The following is a 21751-nucleotide window of genomic DNA, read 5'->3' on the forward strand; positions in this document are numbered from 1 at the left end:
AGAGAGAGAGAGAGAGAGAGAGAGAGAGAGAGAGAGAGAGAGAGAGAGAGAGAGAGAGAGACAGGGAGGAAGGGAGAGAGCGAGAGAGAAAGAAATTCGCACCAGCCCTGTGCGTCGTGCGTCGCGGTAGATGGTCCATTCGCTTCCACGTCGCCCGGAATCGCCATCGGCTCTTCTCGCGACGCTGTGAAAAATATGCGTGCTCCCGTGAGTGCCTGCTGCTCGTTGTTGTCGTTGTCATCGTCACCGTTGCTCCAACCACAGTCGTCGTTCGGTGCGTGCTCCGCTGACGCCGCCGCCGTCGCCACCACCGCTGTCGCCGCTGCCGTCGCTGCCGCCACCGCCGCCGCCGCCGCCGCCGCCGCTGCGATCGATACGCCATTGCGTCGCGACGTGCCGACGAGTAAATCGCTCGTTTGACGATGCCCGTGCCGCTGGCGGTGGTCGCGCTGCAGTGCATGCGATAATATACGCCGGACGTCGGACGTATCGTGCCGACGACATTCTCGTTGTTGTTGTTGTGTTGTTATTGGTTGACGCGCGTGAGACGGTGGCGCGCGATACTGATCGTCGGCGACGCCAGTAGCGACGACGACGACGACGTTCGTAGTACTGTGGCAGCCGCGACGTCGACGACGGGTTGACGTTGACGGTAACATGTACCGTTTGCGACAGTGCGCCGTAGTGAAGTGACGGATAGAGAGAAGAGAGAGAGAAAGAAAAAGAGACAGACATGATAGATAGAAACGCGCGTGTGTGCTGTGCGATGATTACGAACGATAGATAGGTAAAGAAACGGGTGGCAGTCGGAGACATGTGTCATTTTGTCGAGGCTGTCGTCGATTGCGTTCGATAAAGTAGATACGGCTCAGCCCGCTATGGATCGTCGGCCCGTGACCGTGCGACCCGAGTCGCTTTCGTCGCGCATCGAATTCGCGGCTACGAGGACGTCGCGTTGAAAACCACCGTCGCCGCCGTAGGAGGAGGAGGTGACGGAGAAGGAGGAGGAGGAGGAGGAGGAGGTGGTGGTGATGGTGGTGGTGGTGTAGTGGTGGTAGTGGAAGAAGAGGAGCAGAGGAAAGGAAGGAGGGAGTCCACGACGGAGGGAACTCGCGAGGAGGAGGCTCTCTCGTCCGAAGCTAACGGAGGACGGCGCTTCTGCGTGCGATCTCCGCGTAACGCGCTTTTCTGCCGCGAAAGCGGGAGAGAGGGAGAGTGAGGGACACGGACAAAGAGAAAGACAGAGAGAGAGAGGGAGAAAAAGAGAAGGAGAAAAAGAGAAGGAGACAACGAACGGCTTTATCATGTACGTGGAAGTGGCGTCGCGACGGATCGCGGCTCGCTCTGGCAGCATCGTTGTCTTCGTCGGCGGCGAATAATGCAGTAACGGTGGGAGGGGCGAACGTAGGGAGGAAGGAAGGACGCGACGAACGGGTTATAGCGTGTATAACTCGGTCTCTCGTGCTGGACGAGACGAGAGGAGCGCAGCGAGCGACAGAGAGGAAGAGAGACGGGCAGTGTGAGGAGGAGGAGAAGAGAGAGAGAGAGAGAGAGAGAGGAGGGTCTCTTAGCGCGCGGGTTAGAAACCCCGCTTGGCGAGATGGACCCGGGCATGTCCCTGGACTTGGCGCGTCGATTCGCAAGCGAGCGCGAAGAACGTGGAGCCCGCGCTGCTACGAAGACGAAAAAGAGCATGACAAGATGCTGGGCCCAAGTGTCGTGGAAATGGGATTGTCAAGCGTGTCAGTTGTTGTTCTAGTGGATCCCCCCGCTGCGCTACTTCGGTGTTCACGACGTAAATAAAGAAACGCTCGGTTGACAGTTTGAAAGATAATACGATATCGAATCGTGTAAGGCGATATACGAGACTCGTCCGTCGCTCTCGTCCGCGGCTCTCGCGCGATCGCGAGAGCATACATAGCAGTCGAGCGGTGCCAGCCGGCGGCGATCGTCGATCAGCCGTCCGTCCGTTCGTTCGTTCGTTCGTTCGTTTTTGATACTCTTCCCCGGCTTCGCGTCCGGACTCTCGGTCGACACTCGCGCAGAGGCACGCACGAGAAATAATGGAGACACTATTGCCCGGCAACACCACTACCACCAGCCAGTCGTACAGTCCGCAGTTGAAGACCGTGTTGAAGACCTATCAGCTGTCGGCCGTCAAGAGCCTGCAGGGTCCCAACTCGGCCCTCCTGGGCATGGACTGTAAAAGTCTGTTGCAAGAGCAGTCGGCGACCTCCTGCTACTCACCAGCCGCCAATCGTCCAGCGGCCAACTGCGGCTTGGACTCGCCGTCGTCGGAGCAGCTGCCGAGCGCGAAGGACGTTGTCGTCGAGAAAGAACGCGAGACCTCGCCGGCGACGCCCGTAGCTATCAAGCCGTCGCGTCAGCCGTTGACGGACTCGGACGAGGACTTTCCCGCGAGCAACCCGCAGGATCGTCTGAAGAGCGCGTGCGAGAAGCGCGAGCACGAGTTCCAGCGGCCGATACTCACCGCGCCCGATCAGAGCTGCTCCGAGAGGAGCGAGACCGTCCTGGAGGGCGAGAGGATATCCTGCTTCGAGGTGGGCGGCGAGAGGAGGTTATGTTTGCCGCAGATACTCAACACGGTGTTGCAGAACTTCTCGCTGCAGCAAATCAATCAAGTGTGCGACGAGCTGCAGATCTACTGTTCGCGCTGCACCAGGGACCAGCTGGAGGAGCTCAAGCAGTCCGGGATACTGCCGCGTAACGCACCCTCCTGCGGCCTCATCACCCAGACCGACGCGGAGAGGCTCGTGAGTGCTCTGCTCTCACGGACAGAAACCTGCGACCCGTCGCAAATCGCCCAGAGCCAAGAGAGCCTCGACAAGAAGCCGTGCGGCAAGAGCGAGGACGACGAGGAACCTATTGTTAAGTTCAAAGTGTACCACGAGTGTTTCGGCAAGTGTAAAGGCATCTTCGACGCGGACCTCTTCGAGGCGGACGACTCGGTGTGCATTGAGTGTCTCGAGTGCGGTTACTTGTTCTCGCCGCAGCGCTTCGTCAGACATGCTCATCGCTCCTTGGAAAATCGTACCTGCCACTGGGGCTTCGACTCGGCCAACTGGCGGTCGTATCTGTTGTTGTCGCGCGACCAACAACACTACTACAAGTCGCTCATCCTCTTTCGCGAGCTGAAGGAGGGCACCCTCGCGTTAAACCCCAAGCGAAAACTTAAGGTATCGATACTTTTTCCCTTACGCTTTTCCGCGTTGCTTGTTTCATTCTTTCAGGTTAAATTGTAATGCTAATATTGCGAGTCCCTTGATGTACATTGACACGATGTACTCGACTCGAGATAATGCTCAGCGTACAGCTGGCCCGTGCATCAATCTGCTTGTGCCAACCAGATTCGATAGTAAAATGCGGAGCAACTAATTGTGCGGTCGTTGCAACCACAGAGCAATTGCTGGGTCACAATGACGATATCTGATCGCTCCAACTCCAGAGTGCATCCGTGGCAAATGTCACCCCAACAACCGATTTCTGGTTGCCATTACTAGATCACACGCAACTACATTAATGTAGTTGATGTGCCAAAATAACCGAGTTGTATGAATCACGCGTATTACTATGAAGGCTCGTCTACACGGAGAAAAAAGGTCGGATTGATCAAGTTTTTGTTGAAATATAAATGGGTAAGAAATCCGGTTGAGGTTACCAGAATTCTACTCAAGTCAGCAAGATTTCTGGTCAATTTGAACAGAATTCTGATAATTTCAATCCGAATTTTTTCTGGTTCGTTTATATTTTAACAAAACTGTTTAATCCAACCCAATGTTTTTTCCGTGTACAATACACGGAATAAGTTTGCCGTAAGTTGAAGTAAAGAGTCAAGATAATTTACTTCGTTTACGTCTATATTCCAAATCTTCTTACGTCAGAAACATTTTCCTTACTCAAGAAGGAAGCTAGAGTATATAGACGTAAGAGCGAAGTAAATTATTTTCTTGCTCCGATTCACGCTAAGCTTACTCCGCATATTGTAGATGAGTCTTTGCGCAAAGATAACCAGTGTGATGCAACTCTGCCGCTCACAACCTAGTATGTCTGATTGTGTGCACCATATCTTTCTTTTCCCGTTGCGAGTGTAAGGGGAGTATCGGGAAGTATGTGAGCACGGGTGTCTGTTTCAGCTGCGACACGAGCACGAGAAATTAGCCAAACGCACAAAGAAGGACGTAGGGAAGGACGAGTGTTCCGGGATCTACAATGGCAACGGACTGGGAATGTACCATTCGGTCTCTCAAATGGCCGGCGCGGCTGACCCGTATTTGCAGATGCATTGGGCAGTCTTCGAGCTTGCCACTCGGGGCGCGTCTGCTTTTCGGCCTTGGAGTGCTACGGGCAATTGCAAGCACAGGGACAAGTGAGTATGGACCTTGATGAGACCGCATCAGCGTTGCTGAACGGCTAGGACACGAGCGCGACTGTTCGCACTCATCTCCGTCTCCCTTCACAGTTCATCGTTGGTGCCTGCATACCTTAGTCGAGGCCCGCCTGTACTGCAGCACCCCGAGCGAGTCATCCCGTTGTCGGAGTGCGAACGCTTCGAGCCGCACTTCCAGCCTAATGTGGCGCTGGCGCCCATACCGACACCCACGATGGCACAGATATCGCCGTCGACCGCGTCCTCGGTTCATCAGCAGCGGCGGCATCATCATGAGCATCAGCGCCGTCACGGTCATCGCTCGTCGAGTCCGGACGAGAAGCAGGAGCTGTTGTCCGCCAACGTCAAACTGGAAAAGACGTCACCGAGTCAGGTGACCGCTGCCGTCGTCGGTTCTTATCCTCTCTATTACATGTCGGAGGACGAGCAGAAGGAAGCACCGACCACGGCGAAGGAGAAGAAGGAGGAGAAGGAGGGCGAAGAGGAGGAGAGTAGCGCGGCGGTGACGTCGTCAACAGTGAACGTCGAGCCGGCGCCGGGTGCGGGTGAGGTCGGCACCTCGTCGCCCGAGAGCGACTCCGACTCGGACGTCAACGGCAACGCGGCCGCCGACCTCGAGGAACGACTGATGGCGTTGGAGGTGCCGCAAGACGTGTTGGAGTTGGCGCGCCGCATCGCGCTGGAAAACGCGCAGCTGCGTCGTCACCGTCGTTCGGACGCGCGCGAAATTTCGAGGTTGCGCAGCCAGTTGCACATGCAGAAGCAACAGCAGCAGCAGCAGCAGCAGCTTCAGTCCGCCGACGAGAGCGAGCCAAAGGAAGACGCGACGACGGCGCGTGCCGGCGCCGCGGCCGACAGCACCGAAGGCAGCGAGGAGACCGACGCGAGTTTACCATCGAACAATAAGGAGTCCGAGCCCGCCGTGCTAGCGACTAACAACGAGTCGGAACAGTGATTAGGATACGCGCAAGTTATTTAACGCTCAGCAATTACCGCTCTTCTCATCAGCGACTACCGCGACGCTCATCTCTGTCGGCCGAATAAACGTGCATTGAATTTAGTACGTTAGGTATGTACGGGACGCGGCGCTTGAAACGGATTGCGATAATTCAATCACCTCGAGCTACTGCTGAATTATGTGTTGCATGAAAAATTTCTGAGATACTCGCGAGTCTTTCCTAAAGTCACATGTCTTGATTACTTTTTGAAATTGCTTTTTCGAATAATGTTTTGAGATCATGCGCATTTCTCTCAAATAAAGGGTGGCACACCAAATATCCGCACCCCGATATGCAAGAGTATTGCAAATTTTGAGTGGAACAACATTATATTTTAATTGTTCCAAGCTTCATGGTTAACAAGATATTAATGAAAGAGCCGCGTCGCGGATTTAGATACGATATCACCGCGTGACGTGTGCGCCGGATAAGAGTTTTTATCTTGTTACCAATACAATTACACCTTGATTATTACGATCGTCTGATTTAGCGTGGATTAATATCGAAAACATACATCATGTCATACGTGACTGTCGAATCGAAAATGGAGCCGCAGATAGAATCCAGTAATAGCGAGCAAAAGACGATGATTATCGTTTATGACATTTGCATAAAAATACAGCACGTAACCGTAACTGTCTGTTGCGTTAAACAGGGGGGTAAAATGTGTACAAAAAATATAGAATAATGCACACAAAGTCGCCAAGCAAAATTTCAACGGTCACAGTAGAAACTTGCGATTAAGAACGAGGTAATTAAGAAATTGAAGCAATACATGCTCTCGTGAAAGCCGTATCGTTTCTTGCGCGCCCTCGTAAGCACGCATAGTTTAGAAATGACTCGAGGTGGTCGTCTCAAGTGCCTCAGCCCGTGTAACGACATTACGATTCTAAACGAAACGAAAAACTGTTTAGGTTTATGTGATACGCGACGAGCCTTTAAACGTTATCGCAGTTAATTCGGAGTTTTTACGATAAGTCCACGCGCTGTCCAACTCAAAATAAGAAAACATCCAGCTAGATAGGGTCTTCGCGTGCACGCGCGCGCACCTCGTACTCCCATCGCGAAATTCAAGCCGGCCGATCGTTGTCAGCGTAGATAACTCGTCTTCCACGCTCAAAGACGACTTCTGTCTCTTCTGTCAACTACGCGTGGTACGTCCACTTCCTGTTTGCAATTCGTTTGCCGCAGCGTCCCACAGCGTATAACACGAGAAAGAGACGCGAGATCCGTGTCGTTCCGCGAATGAATTTCGGCTTTGTCGGGTTGTCGGTCGGATGCCGCGGGGACATGTCGAAGTCTCGCAGTCTCGTCGGTGACATTAGCGGATTAGAAGAAGGGTGATACTTCCGGTGGGAGACGAGTGGTAAACCGATGTGCCACACGAGTTGGATAGCCACGTGTCAGGTATATACCTGTATGGGTCGATTTCGTCGGTGGAAATCGAGCGATATAGATATTGTGTATATATATCCGAGAGTGATACATAGATATTGTATTATATCGAAACAGGGGAGTAGATTTTAAGGGATATACACACCGCGCCAATAACGATTACATTTAATGGATATTACAGCTATATGAACACGATATACATCTCGCGTATATTAAATATACGCGAGATGTAAGCAAGATTTTTACGATTATCATTTTAATCCCTGATATGCTGGGAGAAGAAAATGAGTGAGTGAGAATAAGAAAAGGAGAATATGGGTGTATGCGTGTGCGCGCGTAAGTCAATGTGTCAGTGTGAATGAGTTAGTTATGCTTTCCATTCACGTCTTGTAGTCATGATCGCATAATGTAAATATACTGTGGCATCATAGGTATGTATGTTTATAATTAATTACACTATCATGACGAAATAATGCTGAAGTACAAAAAATCTAGATGCTATATTGTTATATTCTAGGTATGCTGTAAGAGCGTATACCTAGGTGTGTTCCAGCAGCTCGTACTACAATTGTAATGCCCAGAACGTTATACGCGTTCCGAACCGAATCATGCCGTTACGTTACGTATCTTGTACAATGCGTATATTAACGGATCTCTGCTTTTTTTTATTCGATCAAAAAAAAGCTCGGTCCAAGCCTAACGATGTCAATGAAGAGGGAAAGAAGTCGCGTACACAAAAATTATCTGGTAGTTACATACAGTAGGACCATAATTCGAATCATCGCTGATAAGAACATGAGTTCGACTGTTCTCGCATTTCGAATTATCAACGTGGTATCGCGACCGCGTCAAATTGTTTAATTTATTGATAACACAAGGGAGCGATGATCCGGACAACGGATCATCGACACTCGTGTATAGTTATGTTGTGTTTTCTTCCTTTTTTTTCGCAAAAAGAGAAATTAAACCTTTTCTAAAAATATGTATGCTCCTTACGGGCATAGCGGATAAAAAGTGAAATGGCACGTACGTGTGGACACGTACTGTATATAATTCTTGTTGAGACTACAATGTTTTTTGTTATTAATATATGTAATACTTTTAATTGAAGATTCGCAGCTGGGCAACTCTTACATCTTTAATATATATATATACATATAGATATATATATTTATATTTATTTTGTATAGTATTGTTGGTACATATCATTTTAGTTGTATTTAATATATGAATGGTCCTACTGTGAAAGAGGAAGAGAGAGAAAGAAATATATATATGCAGAGAATTATACTGTTCGTGCTGATAGCGCTTTCACATTTGGCAACGTCGAAAAATCATTTAAGAAGAAAAAAAATGTATAAAATTGAAGAGAGAGAGAGAGAGAGAGAGAGAGAGAGGGGGAAAGGGGAAAACGCTATCAGCACTGCTCATAATCTCTGAATATGTCTCGAGTTTTAGCAGAGACCGAGTGTTAAATTATATGTTGGATATAATTATTTTTTTTATTGCGGATTTTTATTTTTATGCGAATTTAAGTCGATTGTTGGGACTGACGAAATACGGAAAAGCTTCAAGAAGATTATTTTTCCTGCATGAGAATACTCCATATGAATTGTCTGTGTATCAAATTATTATATATTATACTACACACGTCACAATAAAGGGAAATAGATTTTTTTTAATATATTCATACGAAGTATAGATAAATAAAAAAAGTATATATATATATTGAAGCATGAACAAACAGCAGATATTATATGCACGTGTAAAAGAGGATGTAGATACAGAAAAAAATACATATATACCAGACATATATGCAAGAAGTAACTTTTTATTACGGATTGTCATTCATTACACATGTACGATACGCAAATCGATAATGCGCGATGGAAACGTTTGCCTTTTATACTCCCCTTATTTTATTTTTTTTCATATTTTTTTTTCTTTCGTTTCTTTCGCCGTTGCGCGCTGCGCTTTTGTTTCGCCGCTTGAATATTTTTACACGAGAGATACGTGACAGAGTTCCCAGTGACAGGATGTAGTACAATCTCCAGTTGTGGCACGCTATACGTTACGCGCGAGTGTATTTGTGAGAATGTAATCTTGTTTTTATACCGACTGACTGCAAAATCTTTCTTGAGGTACTTGTATTACGTGCGGCCAAGACGCAAGATACGAAGAGACTGACGTCGGGATTGTATAATGGACAACGCGCATCTATTCATATCTGCTTGTCAGGCATATAATAGCCATTAACAATGTAAATCGTATACATTGCATTATATTTCCATTGTGTAGCAAAACATGATTATTAAACACACGATTGTGTATCACGAAAATATACACGCATGTATTACATACGTCAAGACTGCCTCGAAGATCTCTTGTCGTACGTACGTTTGTCTTTTTTTTCCTGTTTTTTTTTTCTTTTTTTTTTTATTTCTCTTCATTTTTCATCTTTAGTATAGCAACAGTGCCAGTAATTTTCTTGCATCGCGTCATATAATGAGAAAAAAAAGGAGAGAGAGGTTTGACATTTTCAAGCTCGAAAAGATGCGAAAGAGAGAAACTTCTTAACGCGGCTTTCTCGATTCTGACAATGGTGTGTCCATGGAGCGAATATTGAATTTTCAAAGCAATCTGTTATAATGTAAAGAAAGGAACCTGATAATGTATGAAGTAATTGACGATATAGAATATAGATACATTCATTGCATACACATATATATATATAAATATATATTTATATTACATAGGGCATTATATTACACACACACACACACACACACACACACACACACATATATATATATATATATATATATATATATATATATATATATATATATATGTATGTATATGACATTATATTACACACATATAATACCCTATGTAACATTCGGTCAATATACATAAGACACACATACGTTACATTGTAATGTTACAATAATCTAAGCATCCCACCTAAGATAAAGAATGTAACAATCTATGTTTTCCATATATACACGCATACACACACGCGCGGAACACATATACAAACGCAGTTTATCGTAGAATTATCTAGGTACGTAACGTATAAAGATACTTCGTATAAAATACTTATAATTACATACAGCTCGATTTCGAGAATACACATTTGAAGTCTGTATAATAAAACAATTTCGACGAATCATTGTAACTGCCATGACTTAAGATGTATCTTGATTTATCTCGGGTGGAAGAAAGAGAGAGAGAAAGAAAGCGCGTGTGTGTGCGAGAGTGAGAGATGTATCTTAATTTCGAATGAAAATATATCGCAAATAAAATGGAGAGAGTACATATGATGCCTGATTTAATTGCAAGAGGAGAGACGAAACGAAAAGGAAATGTATTTCATTTTGGATATCGCGACATGTGTACGACACTCTCGAGACATTGCGTCGCGCTCATGAGTGCTCATTATAACACTGCGTCGAAACACAGAAGATGATGCTGATGCTCGCTTATGTTCGCGCTTCGCGGCGCAGACGTCGGAAGTGACTCTTCTCATCGTGCGTTTCGCGAGTATTATCTCCGTCGTTATATATACATATGTTTAGTCTGACTTTCGAAACACGAATTGTGCGTGTAAGTGCTAGCTGATACTACCTACACGTGTGCATGCGTGTGTGCGTGTGTCTCGCGCAGGTCTTTCGCGTTTGATTCGTCGCGTTGCTTACGAAATTCCTCGTCTCGGCGCGCCCGGCCGAAATCGCTCGCATATTTTCGTCAATCTCCAGCGACGCGTGTCTTATCAGCGGTGCTGTTATCACCGTCCGTGTAGCATACGTACACCGGCATACGTACGCGGGTGTTGTTCTATTCTTAACTTCGCACGAAAACACGAAAGAGTCGTAAAGACGATGCGAGCGAGAGCCCAATACCGCTCGCTCTCTCTCTCTCTCTCTCTCTCTCACTCTCTCTTTCTCTCTCTCTTTCTTTCTCGCACGCGCGATCCGTAATGTGCACGCACACGCGTACACATGCTCACACACCCACACACGTGTACACACACATATGCATATATATACACATATATATATAAATACATACTACACACACACGCCGCAGAAAATAAACTGTTGAGTAGACGATAAGGCGTACGGAGCAAATCGGCATCGTTTCGTTGATGCGATAACGAAATAAACGGATGATGCGGCGAGACGTTGAGCGTATCTAGCATAAAGGAGAGAACTTTGCTCCGCGACATGTCACATTTCCGGCAACTTTAGCGTGGATTCCGCTAGCGGAGGAAGAATAGTACCTGTGTAATCGGCGATAGTCTGTAACGTATAACGCGATCGAAATTTCCGAACATTCTATTAATACTACTCGGCCGCATAGAAGCAATCCCGTATCCGCGTGCCGCGTTTCGTATATACACTACCCAAACTACTACCCAGACTTCACGAATGCCATCTTCTCGCGTATGTCCATCGCGAGGGACGCGCGTCGCTAGAACTTGGTTTAAGCGTTTGAGAGAATCGGCCCGATGTCCTCGGTGCATCTCCGTTGAACGTCCTAGATCCTGGAGAGACGTCGTTTGGAAACACCTTTTAGAAACACCTCTCGATCTCTCAAGACGTCTCTCCCCGGGCGTTCGACACTTTTGAGACTTAGGCATCTTTTAGGCGTCCCGAATTTTTCAGACGCCGTTTAGACACCTTTTAGACGTCCTGATTTTTTAAAGCGTCGTTTAGACACCTTTTAGAGGTCCTTAATTTTTCGAGACGTTGTTCAGCCGTCTTGTGGACGTCCCAAGTCCTCAAGACGTCATCGGGAACGTCTGTTGGATTTTTAGGGAAGTTTGGGTAAGAGGCGCCGTTGCCTACAATTGTTATCGGTAATTTCGCTTATCGAAGGTGTTAGGGGAGTCGTAATTAGTGGAGAAATTATACTTAACGACACGTCTCGGGGACGATGCGTCGTACGAGCTCGAACGGAGGAGAGAGGATCCCTTATATATACATATATAGACGGTAGTTTATATATATATATCTCTCGGCTCGCGCTCTCTTATTTATTTCATCGTCGAAAAGAGCCGTGTATCGCACGTAGAGGAAGAACGGGTATCTCTCTCTCTTTCTCACGCGCGCGCGCGAACTGCGTAGGATTATTATATACTCTTTAAGGACTTCAGCGTGTGTCATTGAGATATATACACGACAAAGTGCAATACGAAAGTACAAAGTCTGACCTCTTGTTCTCGCATTTTATAAATTCTCACGAGAAGGGAGAGAAGGGGGAGAAGAAATCGCGACGACCGCTCTTCTTAAGTGTTCCACGCCCTCGTAGCCGTAAGAATTGCGAAAAGAAACACACAAAAAAAAGAGAACGCACGTTAAATTAGCGAACTAAACGGGCGCCCCGGTCCTCTCTTCGCGGCGTACACAAACACACACACATATACACACGTAACACACACATGTGGGATCTCTTATCCACCGAGATCGTATTTGCGCAACGATAAATTTACCGATAATACGGTGTAATTCCGTTTTTATAAGCGCGTACCTGTGAGATCTCTCGTATCTGTGAACGCGCGATTGCACCGTATCACAAAAAGAAAGGTGACGCATGTAGGGACGATTTTGTATCGAATCAATTTTGTATCTATTCGACACGTACACAAATACATATATACACACACACACACCCAGACACGCGTGCATTGAACACGTACACACCGAACCGACGATCCTTCGATAGAATCTCGCGACTTCCGGTACGTCTGAAGCATACGGATGTGGCGTAACGTAGAAAAGGGAGAAAGAATAAAAGGAAAAAAAAACGACATTTCTACGGTCTCATATTATATGTATATATACATATGCCGAAGACGTTAATGGTACCTAAGTAGTAGTCGATCCGCAAATCCACCGATGACTTATATTCGGCACGATTACGACATAATTGTACATACGCGAGTATTTTGCAAAAAAAAAAAGAAGAGAAGAGAGAAAACGAAAGGAAGAGGGAGAAAAAGAGAAACAGAACGAGTTACATCCGCAATTGTTAAGCGTAAGTCAGGAGAGCTGTTACATAGACAGAAAACAAATATACCACCGTCGTTTATATTAATTGATACAAATAAAATCAAGTTTCGAGCAACGCCTGTGCGTGTCGCCTGTGTGTGTGTGTCATTGACCGCAACTTTTCGAAATTTCGCACGCGATCGAAATTCGACTCGAGACTCACGCTCGACTCTCTCCCCGGTATCGACTGATCGTGGACGGTCAGCCAACTTCACGTCTTCCTACGACACAACATTTTCAATCTTTATTTTCAGTAACCGACGATTAACATATCGATTGCTGCGACTCATCGTCACTACAATTCTTTAATTTACTCATTATATTAAATTTACATTACGCTGTTTTTGCTTCCCGTTGAAATCAATTGTTTTGGAAAAGCCATCGTTAACCTTTCTTTTCAACGAAAATAAGCGAAATCTGTTTTCGAGTGAGGTCCGTTCTAAGGCCTGCGTTAATAGTCGTTACTTAGAGTTTGTCTCACGTGAGATATTCAGATTTTTCTTCAGGATTAGATCCAAATTTTTTAGTTGAATTATATGATATATATGACATTGTATGTGTCTGTAATCGCGATTCAGCTCAAAACTCTCTCTCATCTAGCTCTGAGTATCTCATTTGAGAGAAGTGTCAACTAACGACTAATCGGTTAATCTTTCCGTCAATCTCTACGTTGAATTCGACCGACGTTTGAAACGCCAGCTCGTTCCCTCACTTCACGTTTCGTAGTCGAAACTTAACGGTACCGATCGCGGACTTGCCGCTCCACGATTTTCGCCCCACAGTAGCGCTCTCTACCTGCCGTGTCCAGGATTAATAATTCCCGTAGCGATCGGAGTCCTGTCCGAGAGACGAGCGAAGCGGCCCGAGGGAACGAGTTGGTCCGCGTCGGTCGTTCAGTTCCGCTGCACGTTTCGCCGACGGGCCAACTTCGCGAGTCGTATTTTACGCAACATCCTCCGTCCGCCGCGTAACACATCTCGCAGCGAGCGGGAGAGAGAGAAAGAAAGAAAGGAAGAAAGAGAGAGAGAGAGAGAGAGAGGAATCGAACGCGTCGTGGAGCGTCTGGATCGTGCGAGCAGGTGACCGATCGCCGTGCCTGGAGATGTGAAATCTCGGAGCGCGAACGAACGGCAGAACATGGCCTTCCTCTGCCCCGTGCGCATTCGTCGCGGCAAGAAGAAGAAACGTGAGTAGACACGACGGCGTTGTCGAACACGCTCGCCTTCCTCGCGAGGAGAGGCCGAGCCGACGGCATAGTTCGCCCGTGAGAGCCAGTTGTCACGCTCGGCTCGATCACCTGTTGCTGCGGACCGGTTATACAGCTTCCACTCGCGGCGCCGGAAAGGGCCGAGTTCAAGCACCGATTACGCGCGACTTTCGATTTTTCTTCCGTGCGAGAAGTCGCTTTAATTATGAATAGTTCGCGCTCGCTGATTATAAACGCGTGTCTTTTGGCAGTCATTTTTCTTCCTGGATTCATCGATTTCATATTATTTCGGGAGTATATATTGATGTGTCGCAGGAAGCTGAAATTGTTTCTCCTTAGCGAATCAAGTAATGCACAATTAATTAGGCCAGGGTTTTGTAGAGTTTGCGAATTCTTCTTCAAACACATTATATTATCGTCTCATAGTATAAACATTTCAGCCCGCACTATGCAGTCGCGAATGAATCTTTAAAAGCCCTAATTCTCTTTTGTCCCCTTTTTTTTTAATTTACCGTAATTGATAAATTCTGGAGAATTGAATTTATCCCTCTTACAGTTTCAGCTCACTCGTACTCATGATAATCGTTCATTTCAAACAGCGGGAACGCATAACTTCAATTTGGAGAAGGACTGCGTTGGAACAGGAAGCACAGGACTTGGTCTGGGCACCAGGGTACCGGTGCCCCCTGGCCGGATAACGGGAAGCGCGAGTATTGAGACCCTCGTAAGAGTCGGCATCGAAAAGGAAAATGGGCTCTCGCCTGATAGTAAGATGGTTATCGTGCATGATTTTACTCCTTGCGTGGACGACGAGCTTCAAGTCAAACGGGGACAGGTCAGCAATAAACAAAACTTTTGCCAACGATTGTTTTTACTTATACTTTGTTACTGTAATTTGGATTTAATAATATAGATATTTTAAATTCTACAAGACTTTCATAGATTTAATTAAAAACTTAATAAATAATACAAGTATCTAAATGCGCACGATACAAAACATCATGTGTTGATGAATTATCAAGTGATAATTCGCAAGGCAATCGTAATAACGTAATCATAGTTTTTGCCTTTCAGGTAGTGAACGTGCTTTACCGGGAAAATGACTGGGTATACGTGATAGCGGCTGATACGCGCATGGAAGGATTTGTGCCGCATTCGTATTGCGCACCGTACACGTCGCAGTTGGCGGAATTGACGCTCGCCAGTCTAAATAACGTGAAGAAAAAGTTGCCGCGGTCCAGCGAGAATGACTGCGATCTGCTCAGCACCGGCCGCTTGCAGACGACGGAGACTCAGCAAACTGACACCGGGTCGGCGTCGGATTGCGAAAGCTACGCGCGAAACATCACCACCGCAGATGTCAACGTCAATCGCTCCAACATCACGCAATCCCAAAATTCCATACAAACTATATCGTCTCAGCCGGACGTGCATCCCTTCTTCAAGGTACAACCTTGACTACTTAGAACAGTCGTCTGAGAGTCAGCAGGAAATTACACTGAACGTTCGCGTAACTCGCAGGACCCATCGGCTGGAAGGTATATCGTCCTCTACACGTTCGTAGCACGAGACGAGAACGACGTGAGCGTCGAGAGAGGCGAGTTCGTCACGGTATTGAATCGCGATGATCCGGATTGGTTCTGGGTGCTGCGACATTGCGACGGCAACGAGGGTTTCGTGCCATCTGGTTTCGTCTACCCAGGTCACGTCCTCCATTCTTACGCGACCACCACGACGGCCACCACTGCCACTACCAACACAGCGTCAGCAGAGACTCACAGTCTAGGTCAGCATTTTGCATAACAATTAAAGGGTCCACAAACAAATTTAGAAGAGACTTTCTTAAAAGTATATACACACAGAAAAATATCATTCTACTGTTAAGAAAAACGATCTTTTAAGTAATGTTTATCTTTAACAAAGAATATTTTCTTGACAATAGTCTTAAAATATACTTATTATAGATTTTAGAAAAGATTATTGTTTACTCGAAAGAAAGAGAGGAGAATTGATCTTCTTTATAAGAATATTTTGAAACACATTATTGATAAAAATGTTAACTCAACTCTATATAATGTGTAAGTCGAATTTTTGTTTTAATTTAATATTTTTCATTAAAACGCTAAAGTTACTAGAGTTCAGAATGTATTTTGGATAAATTTGATACTTATGATGAGCTTATGAAATATATGATGAATTCGCGAACATATAAACTTATGAAATATTTGAAACAAATAGCACTTACTTGAATGTAGTGTGTATTTTTCTGTGTGTATATAAATGATAAAACTCTGTGAAATTCCCAAAGAGACTCGTACAATCGATCTTCTACGATTATCGACCTAATGATTGATTTTACAGGCAAAGGCACCGGCAATCTAACTGGAAGCGAATCATTGCAACAGAAGGGACTGCGAGATTTCCGAGACGAAACGACCGGCACAGAACTCGTGGTGCTTTACGATTACAAGGCGCAGGCGCCGGATGACCTGTCGGTGAGGAGAGCCGACTGGATATACGCGGATCTGGGAAATCAAACGGTAGACGGTTGGCTCTGGGCGTACGCGCCCAAAACTCGCAAGTACGGTTTTATTCCTAAAGCGTACGCGCGACCTCCCGCCATGACTAGCTTGTGACTCTCGACAAATCTTCCTCGCGCGCATTTTTATACGTATCCTTGTGCAATATAACGTTTTTTATACGCGACAAGTCGACAAGTGTCTTCATTTCTTTCTTGCATATACCTCCGTCCATACAGTCTCGCCCGCTTGACTTCTATCGAACGGGCATACATTCTTACACAACAGCACTTACAACGTACGGCCACGGATGCATATGAATACCGTGCGGCGATACGTAATAGGTTTAGTGTACAATGACATTTACATTGAGACTGGTGCAGCCGGACGTGATATGACCGATCAGTCCTTCGTGGAGGACTATACAATCGCCGGCCAAGAGGACGTCGCGCGGACATTGGGTGGTTCTGAGAGACGTCACCGGACCCGTGTACGTCAGCGAACGAAATCCCCCGTCCTCAATGCTGTCCACGGCCTGTCGTAAACCGGCCAAGCGTCATTATCAACTGTACACCTTAAGTATTAGACGCACTTGTACGTATTCGTCTTACAACGAATCGATCGCGCTCGATACCTGGATACTGCATCGAAGTCTGTCGGTGGACGCGTCGCCGACATCCAGTCCCGCCACCCAGGCGACGATCACGTCCTTCTCGCATTGACCTTCACCGCCTGCGTGCACTTCCTCACAGCAAGCGTAACGATTGCTGTGCAAACGCGCGGCTAGCACCGGCAGCGGCAGTCGATTTCGATATTTAGGGTTTATTTGATTACCACCGAATAGTCTCGCTGCTGAGTCTCTTGTTGTAGAAATTTATAGGATTAGCTGTGGGTGTATATTATACGGAGGAGTCGTAGTGTGACGTCTTTACCGGAACACTCTCCTCTTGGACTTATACACATAAGTAAGGAACTTGGACAAATACGTTTCTATATAAATATGTATGTATATGTTGAGAGCAAAAATATCTGAAAAATAGAGAAAATATTTATTCGGTGTAGGTACTAATAACACATTTATTCAAATATAAATTTCATGAAAAAAAGTTAAGGTTTTAAGAAAATATATATTTGCTTATTTGAAAAATAAGAAAAATAAATACTTTGTATTTGGAATTTATCTGATTACCTGACCTGATTGTTGTTATTAGTACAAGTTATTAATACTCACCGAATAAATGTTTTTTTTTATTTCTTAGATATTTTTTCTCTCAATGTAGGTATAAGACATCAAAAGATGTCACACTTGGTTTCGTATTTTATTGAGACGCGCGCATCGAATGCACCTATGACACAGTCTCTATTCATATAGGATGACGCACGTGATACTAACGAGAGCTTTCCGGAGACCAGTAAGAGGGCTAAGCATCGACTGGAGTTGCAAGAGAGAGCTTCGTAGCTGACGATAAGCGTGCTCTCGGCGCCGGGCTCGACGCTGAGTATGGGCACCTCGGGATGATCGAAGAGGAAATGATGGGTGAGCGCCGAGAAGGCGACATTCACCGAGCAATCCAGACGGGGACAACGTATAGGTCTGCGGGAGTAGTCGACGGATACCAGGCTCCTCGCCTTAATCTCGGCGCTGTATCGATCCGCGTCGTTCCTCCGCGTCGCCAGGTTGCAATAGCCGTGCTGCTGCTGCTGACACTGCCTTCCGCGTTCTTCCCGCGGATCGCCTCGATCGCGATCGACGACGACGTATGAGACGGCGTCCGACATCTCCGCGTCGTAATCGAGCATCTCGCTCGTCTTTGTGACAGGGCAGCTCGTCCTGTTGAAATTGGTCCACTGATCGCGACGTGGCCGCAACGGGTAGACCTGCTCAGGCGGCTGCAGGTACGTCGCGATCGGCGAGTCGTACGTCGTTCTCGAGCGTACGCGACCGCGATCATTGCTCTGGGAGAGACTGCCGTGCGATCTTCGAGGCTGAAGGTGCTCCGCGTCTGCGAGGATAGAACGTAATTTTTCCTCGAGCGATACTCGAGTATCTTTCTTTTTGTCTCTTGTATATAAACGCCAGTCACTCTTTTTAATAGAGGAAAATAATGATGACGACAATCAATCAGCGCGCGGACTCTTAGAGGTATATTCTATAAATTTTAACGACATCGTTATGTATCATTGCGCAGGTTTTTTGTATTATGAAATAACTGCGCAGCGATACATAACAATATCATTAAACATTATAGAATAGGCCTCTTAATCGATTGTCTTCACTGATTAATTATTATCGATGAATCAATTGGCGAAGATTCGGCGGACGACTTCGCGAATCAGTTATTGTAGTTATCGTGATTTGTGATAAGTGAAGTTAAGATGACCGACTTTTATTGACCTGATCGAATCGCAAACTTCCGCACGCAGCGTTGACACAGCAGATAGCCCTCGGCGCTGTACGGATTTTGTTCGGAATCAGCGATACTTCCACCGAGATTCGCGTCGTCGATAATAATATGGCAAATCGCGCATTCCCCGATTTGCTCGTTTTCCTGCTGCCTTGGTTCGCCTTCGTTCTCTCTTGCTTCGCATTTCTGCTCTTCGTTTTTTTCTTTCCTATTCCTATTTACTTTCTGTGCCTCCGCATTTTCCTCTTCGCTTTGATCTTCATCGATTTCCCGCTCTTCATCTTCTGTCTCGTCTCCTACAGCCTCGCTGGAGAGTTCTTTTCTCTCCTGCACTCTGTTATCGATATCCGAATATTTCCGACCGAGGTGTAGGTAGTCCGATCTCTAAAACGCGAATATTGTTTTCGATTTAAGTGAAAGAAGTCGCGTTAATTCAGCAGTCTTTAAAATATTCGCTTTCTTCGAGCAAATAAAACAATATTTTTGCATCAAGTACATCAGATTGATACACCAGTCGTATCATTTATCTCGAATTTATTTTATCAAAATAACTGTAACGTTTATCATAAAATTATGAATATAAATAACGCCAATTTTTGTAAAATTTACATATTCTTGTGTGTGTGCAGGAGGCATAGACCATTCTTTCTACACAAATTGCTCTCGTCAAATCGTATCTGTGACTACAATGGAATGAAAGGATTGCGTTTGCAGGAATTGGAAACCTTTGTTCTACGACTTATCTTATCAGGGAAATTTTGCGAGAGCCGCCTAAGCGTCGTTCGCGCGGTCTCGTGCGTCCGAATATCTATATCACATGCCTTGCGAAGATTATTTATCGCTTGGCTGTCGTCTCTTGCGACTCTATAATCGACCCTTTCACTCTCAGTTTCTTCGCGAAGCATCTCGCCGTTTTGTCAGCAGTGTTTATCACCCGGCGCGATAACCTTTCGTCGATGACGCGCGTCTCCGCAATCGACCTATCCTCTCACGCGACCGTTTACCCTCCGTATAATGCAAGACTGCAGTTTCCGGTGTCTGAAACTTAACTTGAGACAAACACGTGGAATATTTAAGAGTGCACTCCCTATCTTCCGATAATATTACGAGTACGAACGTTTTATGATATATATTTATAGTATAATCACGTGACATTGATTGCGCGTGTGTATCTAATGGAATAATCTTTTCTCCAAGAAAAGTTTCTTCTTCGTTAAGTAAACGGAAGTTATCTACGCGATTTTGGAATCCTCAATATTACGTTGTTGGTTTCTAATCGAGTCTTAAATTAAAATTCTATTAAAGCCTAGCTGAAATTATTTGAGAAATATAATTTTGTCATCTATATTCGCGCGCGCTCCTCTGTATTTTTCATAATTTATTACTCTCAACCATTTTGTCGAAAAAATTTCAATATCAAGATCATCAAGAAGTCTGCTATGAAATTAACGCGGGACACCCTGTATAGTAGGGAATGGTTCAACGGTCAACTTACCCGTTTCGAAGAGAGCCAATCTTCCTTCGTTGAAGATTAAAGCTACGTAGTGGAAAGCAAATATATTGTACCCACGAGACGAATTTTTTGATTTCTAAATTGACTCGCGCGACGAGAATTATTCGACGGCCGACTGACAAGTCCAATTGACGAGCGTTTGTACGCGTTCCCGATTCGCTGTAATTTAGTCTGAGGAAATTTACATTCGTCAACCAGAAAATGCTCGATACGCACGGTATTTAGATCAAAAATATGAGGCCATCTTGAACGTCTCGAAGAACAAAGAAGAAACAAGTTACGAAGATATCAGCACAACAGCGTTGCAAGAAAGTTCCATACCCCGTGCACCACGCATTATCTTTCCATGAGCTTCAGATAGCAAAATTTTCACTTTTAGTTGTTAAAGCCCGTCTGACCTATTCTTAATTTGAGTACAATTCTCTCAAATTACATTGTGGCTACAGGTACACTTTGTGTATCAGTTTTGAAAAAAAATACGACTAGTTGCAAATTCGACCTGACTTATATAACTCGGGGAAAAATAATTATATATAATTATATGAAATCATATACATATATAATTACATATAAATTATATATTATCAAAATTCACGTATAAACTTTTCTCCCGTGAATTAATGTGTGTGAGCATAAGTCTTTAAAGTATTTACAATTTTTATTATTTTAATACGTTAATAGATATATGAAAAAATTATGTAATTTTAATGCATAAAAAAATATGCAACTACAATTAAGCAATGTATAAATTCATATTATTATATCGAATAATATATATTGTATTAATAATGTATGTATTGAAAAAAAATATATAGTTTAACTTTTATAATTAAACTAATTACTGTTGTGTTGTACCATTTATTTGGATATAACGTTTCCCCGACTTATAGGTGAGTTGTACTACTTGGGACCAAACGTGTAACAATACATTATCGTTGAATGATATTGTAGGACCTGAATTCTTCGTTAATAGTAGCGACTCATAGCGGAGACTTTGGTACAAATAAAAGTAATTTAGTCAAGACTCAAACCCTACTTAATCAATACTCTAGCTATTACTTTAATTAGTTCCAAAATCTCCGCTAGAAGTTATTGCTGTTTCTAACAAAAATTTATAATCGTAATACAATTTGACAAAATGCACTTTTTTCATGTAATAGAAGTTCAGGACAGAATTTCTTTTTAAATGTAATTATTTAAACGTTAATCTTCCTCAACATTGTTTATGCAAATGTAAAATGATGAATACACAT

General features: G+C 45.0%; 2 protein-coding genes across 2 annotated transcripts; one reads left to right on the forward strand and one right to left on the reverse strand.

The window, feature by feature from the left end:
- Nucleotides 1–292: 292 nt before the first annotated feature.
- Nucleotides 293–16775, forward strand: LOC116840791. The gene is made up of 7 exons (XM_032807977.1): nucleotides 293–3197; nucleotides 4155–4387; nucleotides 4481–5274; nucleotides 14661–14896; nucleotides 15136–15507; nucleotides 15583–15847; nucleotides 16423–16775. The coding sequence occupies exons 1-7, from the start codon at nucleotides 2064–2066 to the stop codon at nucleotides 16695–16697; spliced, it is 3309 nt and encodes a 1102-aa protein (XP_032663868.1). The 5' UTR covers nucleotides 293–2063; the 3' UTR covers nucleotides 16698–16775.
- Nucleotides 16776–16887: 112 nt separating this feature from the next.
- Nucleotides 16888–19463, reverse strand: LOC116840790. The gene is made up of 3 exons (XM_032807976.1): nucleotides 17974–19463; nucleotides 17215–17440; nucleotides 16888–17115 (listed from the first exon to the last, which is right to left on the reverse strand). The coding sequence occupies exons 1-3, from the start codon at nucleotides 18378–18380 to the stop codon at nucleotides 16927–16929; spliced, it is 822 nt and encodes a 273-aa protein (XP_032663867.1). The 5' UTR covers nucleotides 18381–19463; the 3' UTR covers nucleotides 16888–16926.
- Nucleotides 19464–21751: the final 2288 nt, after the last annotated feature.

This window comes from Odontomachus brunneus, unplaced genomic scaffold (assembly GCF_010583005.1).
Source record: "Odontomachus brunneus isolate Ranch 3 - 2012 unplaced genomic scaffold, Obru_v1 Obru_scaffold_011, whole genome shotgun sequence".
NCBI lineage: Eukaryota > Metazoa > Arthropoda > Insecta > Hymenoptera > Formicidae > Odontomachus > Odontomachus brunneus.

What these genes read in the sequence shown, in the direction of transcription:
- LOC116840790 (XM_032807976.1), bottom strand. Translation starts at nt 18,380, where the DNA reads ATGCTCGATTACGACGCGGAGATGTCGGACGCCGTCTCATACGTCGTC. An exon ending in CTGGTCTCCGGAAAGCTCTC is followed by an intron (nt 17,441 to 17,973) that starts GTTAGTATCACG and finishes TTCTACAACAAG; the next exon opens with AGACTCAGCAGCGAGACTAT. An exon ending in GACTTCGATGCAGTATCCAG is followed by an intron (nt 17,116 to 17,214) that starts GTATCGAGCGCG and finishes GGTTTACGACAG; the next exon opens with GCCGTGGACAGCATTGAGGA.
- LOC116840791 (XM_032807977.1), top strand. Translation starts at nt 2,064, where the DNA reads ATGGAGACACTATTGCCCGGCAACACCACTACCACCAGCCAGTCGTAC. An exon ending in AATTGCAAGCACAGGGACAA is followed by an intron (nt 4,388 to 4,480) that starts GTGAGTATGGAC and finishes CTCCCTTCACAG; the next exon opens with TTCATCGTTGGTGCCTGCAT. An exon ending in ACGTGCATCCCTTCTTCAAG is followed by an intron (nt 15,508 to 15,582) that starts GTACAACCTTGA and finishes CGTAACTCGCAG; the next exon opens with GACCCATCGGCTGGAAGGTA.